Here is a 13,348-nt window from a genome sequence, read left to right as displayed (position 1 = left end):
GCTCTGATTCGACTGAAAGTCTAAGCTCCGTTCCCTTGTAAATCTCTATAAATATTTTATTTGTCCTATGAGAACAGATAATTTGGAGCTGGCATTTAAAATTCTTGCTGTAATACTAATTAAATAAAAGCTGAGAAGTTGAATAATTCAGAGTCTCTGCAATGTTAGTATTAATTTGTCCCATCATTTATTTGAAGAGAAGAGAAAGATGGATCAAAATATTCCTGTTTTCATTTTGGGAAGTGTGTAGAGTTATGAATTATTAGGATTTTTGGATTTTGAATGGCTTGGAGTGAATATATTTTTAGACTTGCACTATTCAAAAGAAATGCTGCTTTTGATCTTTTAGAAATGTTGCACTCCCTTGTCGCTGAATTATATTCAAATGTAGTCTCCTACCTTGTCAGAATTATTTTGCCTTGCTCCACACCACAATTCTGTCAAATAAAGAAAAATATTCCAAATGATTTCAGGGTGTTAGGAATAATGAAGCTACACTTTTGAGCTGGGTTAAAGATTTAGGTTTTAAGAAATCGATTTCCACATTACAGAAGACTAGTCCAAATCAGCAGTGTGGAATTATGTGCTGAGTGTTTTCAGGTATTGTAAGGAGGTAGTGGGAGAGAAGGTTAATGTGCTTTGTGACACGCTATGGGTCGAGGGAAGAGAACGTCTCCTGCCATCTGCTATTGAGGACTTTGAACAGGATGAAGTAGTAAGTGAGTGAAGTGGAATTCCAGTTAATTTGGTATTCTCTTCACTAGGGTGCTCTTTCTGAGTGTTGCTGTAACATCATGTTTTGGCTGAGCAATTTTACCTGCTGTGAAATATTTATCAGTGACCTTTTCAAATTTGTTTTTGCATTCAGTCTAAAGTGCTGTAAGATTGCATCAGTTTGCTGCTGAAGATATTCATGCTTTCTATGGGGCAGAAAAAATTATGAATTTATGTTTTTGATTGCACACCACCATGTATTATTGTGTTTAGAAATGTCACTGCATTCTTCAATATTTTGAAATTGGAAGAGAATTGATTGAGAGGAAAAGCTGCATGCTTCTGTGTAGTTTGGGCTTTGGAGCTTTTGGTGCTTTTCTACATGGGCTTTTTAAAAAAAGTGAAATAAACCATAAATCATATTTCCTGGCAACTTTTCAAAAGTCCCCAATTACGTGCAACTCTTTTTTTGAAAAAAAAATGATTAGATGTAACTCCATAATAATATATTGCTCACTCAGTCTGAAATGTCGGTCAACTGATAATTTGCCTCATGAGTAGTAGCAACAATAACTTTCATTTAACTGTGGAGACCATCTCAAGCGTAATAAATACATCCTGCGGAACTTAATATGAGTATCTTCAGATAAAATTTGACGCAAAGCCCCACAGCTATTGTGACACATGACCAAAAGCTTCGGCAAAACACTAGGTTTTAAGCAGTGACTTACTACTCCTTAGTCATTGATTTAATAATTAACCATGCTGATAAAGGGTTCTATCTTAAGAAAAATTGCTATGCAAAAACTTTCTGTAATTTTTGTAGCTATGTGTATTCTCTTAACCCATTTTAACAATCCTTTATTGTGGCATCGCACATTTCCTGGATGCGACAGAATCCTATTTTGCACATTGTATATTCACATGAGAGCTCCATGGCTTTGTTTCTGTAATACTGCCGTTCTACTATTGTCATGGGTTCATTGATTCAGTGCAATTTGTATAGAAATTGTTATTCATTATCTGTTAATGGCTTCAGACTTCAAGGTTGTCTATATGCTGCTTCAGCTGTGTTATAATCAGCAATCTCATCAGGAGGTCAGGGGTGAGCATCAGTCATTCCTGGATTGAGACGGGTGGCTAGATTTATTGTTTTCCATATTGCCACAGAATTCCCATGCCATTTTGAAATTATCTACAGTAGAGATTTCTCAATCACTTTTTCCCATCAAATGTAATAATGGCTTCCTAAATGTCTCACAAAAGGGTAGCTTTCAGTACCAACTTAATTTGTACCTGGTTTCTTAGGTATGCCCTCAGAAATCCTGTTATTTCTGGAAATAAAAACCAAACTCTTTGCATGCATTTAGATACTAAGTTTTTAATGTGTAAGACAATTTTATAGCCTTTAACTGATGCAACATGCAAGAGGATTTGTTTGTATAACTAAAAAAGAAAGTTGATTTTAAAGTCAGTACCCATAGACCTAGTGTCTGATTTTTATAATGGGTGGGAAGTTTATTTTTTGTTTTTGATTTGTTTATTTTGGCTAAACCAGGTTTTCCTACCAGTATGCACAGCCCAGGTGTGCCAGGATGTGCACAATGTTTGCCAGAGTGGTCCAGTTTGCAACAGTTGCTTTGTTGTTACAGTTAAATCATTTCCATTTTCAATAAGCCTTATGCAGAAAGTTGGTCAATAATATATAGCCAGGTTTCTAATGCTGGCACTTCAGGCAATGCATCTCCAGCTCCCAAGCTGGGTTTGAGATAGATGAACTGGCAGCCTTCTCAACTGAGAAATGGGAATGATGAGTATTGATCTAATAAGGGGAAGGCAAAATTCTGAAAATGACAGATTCAAAATGGGCGGCACGGTAGCACAGTGGTTAGCACTGTTGTTTCACAGCTCCAGGCCTCCAGGTTCGATTCCCGGCTTGAGTCACTGTCTGTGCGGAGTCTGCACATTCTCCCCGTGTCTGCGTGGTTTCCTCCGGGTGTTCCAGTTTCCTCCCACAGTCCCAAGATGTGTAGATTTGGTGGATTGGCCATGCTAAATTCCCCTTGGTGTCCAATAAAAGGGTAGGTGGTGTTACTGGGTTACGGGTAAGGGTGGAAGTATGGATTTAAGTAGGGCACTCGTTCCAAGGGCCAGTGCAGACTCGATGGGCTGAATGGCCGCCTTCTGCACTGTAAATTCTATGAAAACAAAATGATTATGAGTAATATTCACAGTGCTGTACTGTATGATCTATGACCTGTAATTTGAAGCTGTTGCTTCAATTTTATATTTTCATCTTTACCTGAAATTTATGCTGCAGGTTCATGAAGCTGAAAAGTCTAAATCTGTCCAATAACCATATGGGAGAATTTCCACTTGGTGTTTGTGATATCCCGACCCTTTCTGAACTCAACCTTTCTTGCAATGCCCTACGATCTGTCCCTTCAGCAGTTAGCAACATGGATAAGTAAGTACTGGAGTTCAATGCAAGAAAACATTTTTATTTACCCTCATTAATTTGTTCTACTTTGCCTGAATCATGAGCTTCCAAATAAACTTTAATGATGGGCAAAAGGACTAATGTTGCTCTCTTTCTCCCTTCTGAAATTCAGCCTGCAGACATTTTTACTGGATGGCAACTGTCTTAGTTCTCTTCCACTGGAGCTGGGGAATCTGCAGCAGCTGAGCTACTTGGGCCTTTCCTTCAATGAATTCAAAAACATTCCAGTGGTTCTGGAGAATCTGCCACCTGTGGAGAAACTTTGTATGTCAGGCAACTACCTAGAGACATTATGCCTGCAAAGTTTGAGCAATCTATCTCACATCAAACACGTGGATTTAAGGTACTTTCATTTGCAAATTCAACTGGGTTGACAAATTTATAGGATTCACTACAACACAACTCCATTTTCATGGCCTGAGTAAAACAAAGGCAACTAACAGCTCATGTGTTCGCCTACCTCCAAATCATTTGAATGATCTGACATGTTAGTTTGAACTCCCTACATCCACAGCAATGGCCACTGCAAGCTTTCATGCGGCTGAACTGCCGGCCCTCTAATTGTGTTGGCGGCTCTTGGGGTAGGACGTGTTCTTAATGGACAGTGTCCTGTTAATTGACTGCCGCTGGCCATAGATTGTCCTGGATCCGGCTGCCTGCCCAAGCAGGGTCGCCTCCCGCTTCATCCATTGGGGCAAAATTTAGCCTAGCATTTCTGCACTTCAGAGCAACGTTCTCACTTTATTTGTGATTCTAAATTTAGAATCCACAGTTAATTTGTTCATCTTTGCTCATTAAATAGTTTTTTAATGATTTTCTTTATTTCATATAATCTTTGTACGTGTTAGGCTCATACTTCTCCAATGGAATATTATTTGTTCATTTAAAGAGTTGCTTTCTATTAAACAACATGTTTAAAATGCAGGACTAAGCATGGTAAATCTAAACTCTTTGGAAAATGCTGATTTTCTTTTTGTTTTCAATGTTGCCCAACTGAATTTAGACTCAATCGCATCACCAACTTGGATGTAGCAGATGTGGATTTCCTACAACACGTAACACATCTAGATCTACGCGATAATAAACTGATTGCCCTTGATGCCACAGTATTTGAGAATATTGAGGTTATACACTGTGAACGAAACCACCTGACCAGTCTTAAAGTCAGTGGATATTTCCTGAAGAATCTTTATGCTGCTTCAAATGGTATGTTCATACTTTCTAACACTGTGCCTAAAAACATGTTTAGCTTGCATATCTATTTTTCATGGGCACAGAATTATGGCTAGTGTATTTTGCAGCTTTCATAAGATCTCAATTAATTTGATCTACTTCTTGGATGTTCTTCCTCACTCTATCTCAAATTAAATTCCATCTAACCATCAGCCCTTATTCAACGGCACTATCATCCCTGAATCTCCCCAGTATCAACATATTGGAGGTTGCCATTCCCTTCCCAGGAATGAGTCCAGTGAACCATCTCTGAACTGCTTCTCAAGTAGTTTATATTTAAAATAAGGAGCCCAAAACTGCGCACAGTACTGCAAATGTGGTCTCACCAAGGCCCTATACAGTTGTAGTACCTCCCTTTTATATTCCATTCCTGCAGGAATAAACATCAACATTCCATTTGCTTTCCTAATTACTTATTGTACCTGCATATACTTTGTGATTCCTGAACCAGGAAACTTAGATCCCTCTGTACCACCGAGTTCTGCAATATTTCTCCATTTAAATAGTGTACTGTTTTTAATTCTTCTTGCCACAGTGAACAAGTTCACATTTACCCACATTATAATCCATCTGCCAAATGTTTGCCCACTCACTTAACCTGTCTATATCCTTTTGCAGACTCTCTACCTCCTCTCGACAACTTATTGTCCTACAGGGTGGCACGTGGCACAGTGGTTAGCATTGCTGCCTCCAGTGCTGAGGACCCAGGTTCGAATCCCGGCCCTCGGTCACTGTTCGTGTGGAGTTTGCACATTCTCCCCGTGTCTGCATGGGTTTCACCCCCACAACTCAAAAGTTGTGCAGGTTAGGTGGACTGGCCAGACTAAATTGCCCCTTAATTGGAAAAGAAATAATTGGGTACTCTAAGTTTATTTTAAAAAACTAACTTATTGTCCTACCTATCTTGGTGTGATTCCAATTCAAAATTAGGAATTTTGTCTGACAGTATCTCTTGCCTTTTCTCCTTGTTTTATTCAATTTATTGTTCAGTAACTCCCAAAGCCCACTGTTATAATTGCATCTTTCCCTGGCTTGATATTTATGACAGTTTTTTTTTGCTTGACTCTGCCTGACTTGCTATTGATCTGGACCTAACCCTGCTCATTCATCTTTCCTGACTGAGCTAACCCAATGTTGGTCCTCTTGATGCACTGTCCTACTCACTAAACTGATAGGTTCTGCACTGCAATCTCACCATGTGGGCTCTGTCTGCTTACTAGTTTTTACTTAAGCACTATCTTCCAAGCTTTTCTGTGTAGTCAGCAAGCTGCGGTTTCAAGGGTCTCTGGCGCTGCGAGCTCACTGTAGTCTGACAAAATGCCGAGGGTCATTTCATGGTTTGCAGCACAACGTAAGGCTGCTCACCATGTTGTATCTGTAGTTAATCATCTTGCTGCCACTCTGTTTGACCACTGCTGAACACCATGTTGTGTTGTTATAATGATATAAAGGCACCAATCACTGCTAAGTGTCTTCAGGCTTTCTACCTTTGTTTGGTGTTCTTAATTGCCGATTCTAAATAAATTAACTCATGTTTACCCAATCACTTAGCAGTGATTGGGTAAACATGAGTTAATTTATTTAGAATAGGCACTTAAGAACACCAAACAAAAGTAGAAAGCCTGAAGACATCAGTAGCAGGACTGTGTGCTGTATTCCGTTCACAATTCAAAGTGAAATTAAATCTGGATCACATGACTCACTTCCCTTCTAGTAATGGGATGCTGCAATCCTTTAATGGCATATTATAACGGTGTACGTCACACAAGGGTGGGAACGAGGGTTCTGGCTTGTTCTATTGCACGGCCTCTGCTTTGGAGTTCCCAACAGTGGCTTGCATTTTAGACCAGCCCACAGACCACCTGGAGGAATGGTCCACAGACTGCACCTTGAGACTTGCTGGGATAAGTAATGGAGAATTGCAGCATGTGAAGAGAATGGTGACCAGGATAGTGTGAATAGATTGTTTTGCACAGAGGGATAATTTTGCAATAAACTTTGGACTCACTGATTTGTTGGAATTTAGAAACATTGGGACAATTTTATGATTCGGTTCTTGGACCTGATTTGTCATGCTCCCAGTTTTATCATTTGGCTATTAATTCTAAGATGCAAAATTGGGCACTGACCTCAATGCCCAATTTCCTAATCAGCACTCCTATTGATCGTGGCTCAGTTTGGGAAGCACTACCTTGTAACTTTATCCCCATCGTAAAGATCTGTGTGACATGAATCAAGGTGAAACCATATAAATAGTAAGTGACTTAGTGATTTGAAATGGTGTCATAATAAGTGGACGATTACATGAGTATAATGAAATAGTACAATCGAACAATACAAAGTTTAGCATTCACATTCCAGTGCTTTGCTTCAATTTGATAGAAACAAGTTGTGCTCAAATTTATAATCATGCTTAAATCTATAAGCCCACCATGCCCCACCCCATCGTCCAAAAGATTTGTGCATCAAATCTCACTTCCAACATCAAAAAAGGTGATAAGTTTTAAAACATAAATTTAGAGTACCCAATTCCCCAATTAAGGGGCAATTTAGGGTGGCCAATCCACCTACCTGCACATCTTTGGGTTGTGGGGTGAAACCCACGCAGACACAGGGAGAATGCAAACTCCACACGGACTGTGACTTAGGGCCGGGATTGAACCTGGGACCTCGGCCGTGAGGCAGCAGTGCTAACCACTGTGCCACCGTGCCGCCCCAAGATAATGACAGTTGATAGTAATTATTTTGGTCGCTGTTAAAGAAACTTGGCAACCCTATCCAATGATTAAGATGGAAGAAGTAGACAAAAGTTGGATAAATATTGAGTAAAGGATGAGCTGAAAATATATCTCTCTCTCTGAGGAAAAGGCAGTGCAGTGTCTTGGCTCACCAGCATGATGACATTGAGTGTTGTAATTCCTGATCGCTCAGTGGCCAGGTCCAGACTGGTATTTGCCGGAGCACCGGGAAGAGGGTGATCTATGTGGGGCATGTAGTCCAGAGAGATCAGAAGAGAAGAATATTAATCATAAAATCATGATCTCCCTCTCAAGCCAGTTTAAGAAACTAATTGAACTGTTCTTCATTTCAGAACTTGTATACATTGATGCTTTTCCAGTCCCCAACAATCTCACTTTTATGGATGTATCAAGGTAGGTAACTTGTATTAGGTTAGCTTCTAGGAAGTATTTCTATTCAGTGAAGTCTATAAAAAGGGAATTTTGGGGTTTTCTGGGGGAGTAAAAGGAGAGAACAGCTATATTTTGTGCTGCTGCTATTCTATCTTTACACTGATTTTGTAGCTTCAAAGTAAATCTTATACCAAAATAGTAGTGTAGCATTAAGACCTTTGTTGCAGTTCCTTCAAATTTCCCAAAAACAAAAATCAGAGGACCCAATCGTGTTGTGTTAACTCCAGTTTAATGGCGAGAGCCAGTATAATACAGCTGAACTTCAGCTCAACCGCATCTGATGTTATGCTGAATATGCAGCTAGCGGAACTGAGCCATAGTGCTCTGGCTTTCCCCCACACTCCGCATGCTTCACCCAATGTCTGTGTCTGTGTATTTACATTATGTATTTATCGTATGTCCTATGTTTTCTTTTGTTTATGGAACGATCTGTCTGGACTGTATGCAGAACAGTACTTTTCACTGTATCACGGTAGACGTGACAGTAAACCTAAATCCGATCCAAATCCTAACTCTTGTGCGTAGCTATGCCAGACGAGGTTTAGAACGTAACCTTTGCTCAGAGACGAGCAAAGTTTCAAAGAAAGCTATTGTACTCCTTAATAATAACACCGCACTTGCAAGTGGGGCAATATTGAATGTGTGAATGTCAGCTTTTAATCATTTTTCACTTACTGTATTTGCATTGTTTTGCTCTTTCAGAAACAGACTGGATAGTTTACCTGAATGGGTATGTGAAGGTAAGAAGCTGGAAGTCTTGGACATCAGTCATAATCAGATCTGTGAGTTCCCTGCAAAGTAAGTATTGATTCTTATAAGGAAATCTGCAAAAGGAAAATTCAACAAGAACAACTTTCAATCAACCTACATATTTGATTGCTAGGAACCTGTTACTAGCTAGTCAATAAGTATTATCCAAAAATTAAACTTCTGTAAACCTATTTATAAAAAAAAAAAAATATTTCACAGGAAGTTGGCGTCGCTGGCTCGGCAAACATTTATTATTCATCCCTAATTGCCCTTGAGAAGGTGGGGATAAGCTATTTTCTTGAACCGCTGCAATCCATACTTAGTTAATTAACTTAAAACCCTCGGGTGACTAATTATTTCTTCAGCAACCCATTTGTCATGTGAGAGTACCTTTAAGAAATGGGTGTTTATAAATGGGTGTGTATATAAGCATCTGTAGTGAGAGTACCTTTAAGAAATGGGTGTTTATTGCTGCAGTGATGTCAGAGAGATGGTGGAGCTGGGCTATCTGTCAGCTTTTTACTTTTGCTTTAGGATTTTTGCTGCAGGGTGGGTTTGGTTTCATTTTAGTTTTGGAGAAGCTGCAATCACAGCAGGATGTGTGAATCTCTGCAAGCTTATGAGTGTCCATTTGCTGATTTCCACATGGTAACTGTTCTCAGTGGTGAAGTTAAGCCTGATGTCTTTCTGTAAAAAGGTGTTTTAAGTTGTATGGATGTTAAAAGGAAAGCTTAAAGGATTACTTAGTGTTGTAGTCTTTGGGGGTTGTATTTGAATTAATGGTTGCTAAGATAATCACTGTATGTTTTAAAAAGGTTAACTTGAGTTCATAGAATAGACATTGTTTCGCTTTTAAAAAATACTTTTCCATTTCTGCTGTACCACACCTGTAGAGTGGGCCATGTGCTCCCCATACCACAATCTATTAAAAGTTGTGTGTCAGGTGAACGCCATGATACACTTTGGGGGTTCTCTAAACTCTGGCCCATAACACATTTAACTCTTTTGATCATCTGTATCAAAATCATGGAACAAAATATATAATGCACAGTCATTTTATAACCAAAATCTGCTGCTATCTGGGTGAAATGTGGCAGTGGACAAACTTTTTAATGGATGGTAGTTTAGGTTTGGGTCATGATGTATGACCTTGCAGTGCAAAAAGAATCTATTGGAAATCACAAAGTTCTTTGCAATTTCCAAAGGATGTGAAAGCCGCATTTTTAGCTTAAAGGTTCATTCATCTTGGGTCATATAAGTGTGGATTATGAGTTCACCATTAACAGAGAGGGGCATTGGGAGCAAACAAACCACAGTACAGAAGTCGTTTGTAATTCTGGAAATATACAGCCAGTTAGGCACTATCTGAAGAGAGAAATAATGGGCAGAATTCTCCCAAGCCCCACGGTTCAGTGGCAGGCATGGGGGAAGAATATGGTGAGATACCCAGAAATCGGTTTTATGACGGTGTGAATTTACAGCGAGATCTTCCGCTTGTGTCCACCATGACATATCGGGAAACTTGCTCAATGCTGGCGTGAAACTCATTTGCCTCCCACTAATGGAATGCAGATGAAAGCCCGACCGCCCACACCCGATTCTCCATGGCGGCAATAAAAAAACACGCCGGTGCAAAATACGCCTGGAACAATATGGCATGCAGGCATCGGAACTCGCCTAAACAATGCCTTGGGGCTGCCTCTGTTGTTCGGGCTGGAGGCCATCAGAGATCCTGGACCCTGGAATGCCACAGCAGCGGGTTGGGGGGGGGAGCATCTTCAGATGGACCTTCCAGATTCGGTGACTTGGAGAGGGGTTCATCGAGAGTCAGATCCATCTTCACTTTCAGGAAGTTCATCTCCTTCAATAGTAGGTTAATAATGTTGGCTGGCTTTTCAATATGGCAGCCAGATAGGACAGTGGACTACACACCATCAGGCCTACCATGTCCCGGAATACAGTGCAAAACACCCAGTTGCATAATTAATTAAGTCGGGGCCAGAAGATTTGCCACATTTTCCTGCCAATCTCCTCAGTGGGAAATGTTCCATGTTCCTGTCCCCGCTATGGGACCTAGTCCCCAGATGGGACAATTCTGCCCTGAGTTAACATTTTGGGTCAATGACCTTTCATCAGAATTGAGGAAAGTTAGAAATGTAATATATGTTGGATAAGTGAAAGAGGGTAGGAGAGATTTAAAAAATGATCCCTTTCAATCCCTTTCACTTGCTCGATACCTACTACATTCCTCTTTTTCCTCATTCCTGATGAAGAGTCATTGATCTGAAATGTTAACTCTGTTTCTGTCTCGACTAATGCCGCCTGGCCTGCCGAGTATTCCAGTATTTTCTGTTTTTATTTTTATGTTTACCCCATCTACAGTTTTTGATTTACAAAGGTGGAAAGTAGCTGGTCTTAGTAATGGAAAGGTACAGGAAAAACCTTGGTTTGGGATCAATATTCCCCACCTTTTGGTACGAGGTGATTGCTAACCAAGTTCATTCACTTTTGCATATGTATTTTCTGCTCCTACAGTTGTTGTATTTCCTTGATTACTTTTGACAGAGTTAATAATTTCACTGATGAGGAACCTAGAATTCAATATTGTCAATTTTCTTATCAGGTTGTTCTCCAGTGGTAGTTTACGCAAATTGCTGGCGGGTCATAATCAGCTCCGGAGACTCCCAGAACGATTTGAGCGGACACAAGCAGAGATTCTTGACATCCAACACAATCACCTAATTGAGCTCCCCTCAAACCTTTTCTTAAAAGCTGACTGGTAATTGAGTCTAAACTATCACAAATTATTTTTGTACCTTGTTACAATTTTCAAGATGCTTTCATGTTAACTGACTAGTCTGTTTGGCAATAATTAAACAATGGTCAGAAGCTATCTTGATGAATTCTAAAGTATTGTTGAACTTTAATCTTGGCATTGTGGTAGTGCTTTTGCTTCTCAGCCAGAAAGTCACGGGTTCAAGTTTCACGCAAGAGAAAAGTCATGAACGCATGTAACTCTCAATTTGGAGCTGACACAATACTGTATTGCCAGAGATGTAATTTTGAATGAAACGCTCAACTTATTCATGTAATCAAACCCATGGCACTATTTGAAGAATAGAGAGAGGCTGGCCTGACTGCCATACTTTTAAGCAAACATTAAAATTGGATTATCTGGCCATTTATCTTGCTGTTTTATGGGACCTTACTGTGTGCCACCTCTACGTATATTACAACAGTGACTACAATTTGCAAACATTTCATTGGATGTGGAATGCTACGGGATGCCTTGAGGAAATGAAAGGAACCATATAAATGGAAGCGGGTCATTGTTGGATGAAGAAGTAGAGTTGAAAGTCCAAATTGCAGATGAATAAGTTAGGATGCGGAATGAGTTGTATGGATGACAACAGGAAGTTATAAAAATAAAAATAAACAGACTCCGCAAGTGGAACACCTGTGGCAGATCAAATTCAATGCAGAGAAATGTGAAGATCACTTTGGATCTGAGAAAGCCAAATCATCATATTTTCTTAATGGCGAGAGAGTAGGAATCGAGGAGGAGTAAAGGGACTGTGTAGAAAACACTAATCGCACAGTTACAAAAAGGCTAAAGGAATTTGGTCTATCTCCAGGAGATTGGACTCAGAAATGAAGAAGTAATGCTTCAGCTGCACAGTGTATTGATCAAATCCTGGTCAAATCCTATCTGGGATACTGCATTCAATTTTTCCCACTTAACATCAGGGAAGATACATTGATCTTGGAAGATGGAGAGCACAGATTCACTAGGATATGCCAGGGCCTGAAGAGACTAAATTATGAGGACAGGTTGAATAACCTTAAAGATACTATATGAAAACCCTTGGAAGTCAAAACATAACGCTAAACTATATTACTGAGGATGCCTTGAAAACTGACAGCCACCATTGCCATCCGGCTCACTTAGTAGCTGTTCCCAGCACAAAAAGAGAATATTGGCAGTTAATCCTTAACAGAAATTGTTGGCTTTCAAATTATTGTGCAATTCCAGGTTATAGAGTAATAACTGAGCCCAAGACTTGAATATTTAAGGCCTCGTACTACTAAATACATGACCAGAGGCCAATATTGTCCACTATTGGTTCCGCTGTAGAGAAATTCGTATGTAATTTAAAAAAAAAAAGTCGTAATGATAGTTATTATCTTGATTTTGTAAAGAGATCAGTGTTGCAGTTAGGACAATCAGTTTACTGTTCGGCACATATACAGTCATTCGCAGCATATATGATAACCCCATTTTCTTTCAGTCCCAAAAATCGTTTATAGTTGGCTTGCAAGTTGACTCATTTGTGGAGGTGTTTTTCAAGGATTCAAAGATCACCTTTGAATATCGCTGGTATTCAGTGACCTGCTGCAGCATATTCTTTATCATTTGTGATTGTTACAGTGTTGGCTAAAAGACATAATTTTACAAAATTATTCAATAATTAAAATTTAAAGACTAATCGAGATTTTCTTTTCTTCCCAACAGTTTGCGGTGTCTCAATGTTTCAGCAAATAAATTGGAGACACTCCCTCCCTCCTGCCTGTCTGAGGAAAACAACAGTGTATTACAAGAGTTGTACCTAACAAATAATTATCTCACAGATAAATGTGTGCCAATGCTTACAGGTCACACTTGTCTTAAGGTTCTACATCTTGCATACAACAGACTACAGAGCTTTCCAGCCAGGTGAGATTGTCCAGCCATCCCTATACCAAACAATGCCAATACAGAACCCCCCCCACCCACCTGTGTGATTATATTCAGTATTGTGCTAGAGACAGCTATAGTTATTTTATAGATGTATCTAAGGTTTTGGTATATTGTTTTTTATAAATTTAAAGTGCCCAAATCACTTTTCTTTCCAATTAAGGGGCAATTTAGAGTGGCCAAACCGCCTACCCTGCACATCTTTGGGTTGTGGGGGTGAGACTC

General features: G+C 39.6%; 1 protein-coding gene across 1 annotated transcript in view; it reads left to right on the top strand.

The window, feature by feature from the left end:
• phlpp1 (PH domain and leucine rich repeat protein phosphatase 1) overlaps nucleotides 1-13,348 on the top strand; it is a 265,740-nt gene that overhangs the window by 198,571 nt on the left and 53,821 nt on the right. Inside the window, exons 5-11 of the mRNA XM_072510108.1 lie at nucleotides 3,035-3,181; nucleotides 3,327-3,557; nucleotides 4,218-4,420; nucleotides 7,539-7,599; nucleotides 8,341-8,436; nucleotides 11,012-11,167; nucleotides 12,902-13,102. Coding sequence (XP_072366209.1) covers nucleotides 3,035-3,181; nucleotides 3,327-3,557; nucleotides 4,218-4,420; nucleotides 7,539-7,599; nucleotides 8,341-8,436; nucleotides 11,012-11,167; nucleotides 12,902-13,102 — 1,095 coding nt within the window. The remainder of the gene's footprint in view (nucleotides 1-3,034; nucleotides 3,182-3,326; nucleotides 3,558-4,217; nucleotides 4,421-7,538; nucleotides 7,600-8,340; nucleotides 8,437-11,011; nucleotides 11,168-12,901; nucleotides 13,103-13,348) is intronic.

This window comes from Scyliorhinus torazame, chromosome 6, assembly GCF_047496885.1.
Source record: "Scyliorhinus torazame isolate Kashiwa2021f chromosome 6, sScyTor2.1, whole genome shotgun sequence".
NCBI lineage: Eukaryota > Metazoa > Chordata > Chondrichthyes > Carcharhiniformes > Scyliorhinidae > Scyliorhinus > Scyliorhinus torazame.
Note: the sequence above shows the minus strand (reverse complement) of the source record. Positions and strands in the feature narration are given on the sequence as shown.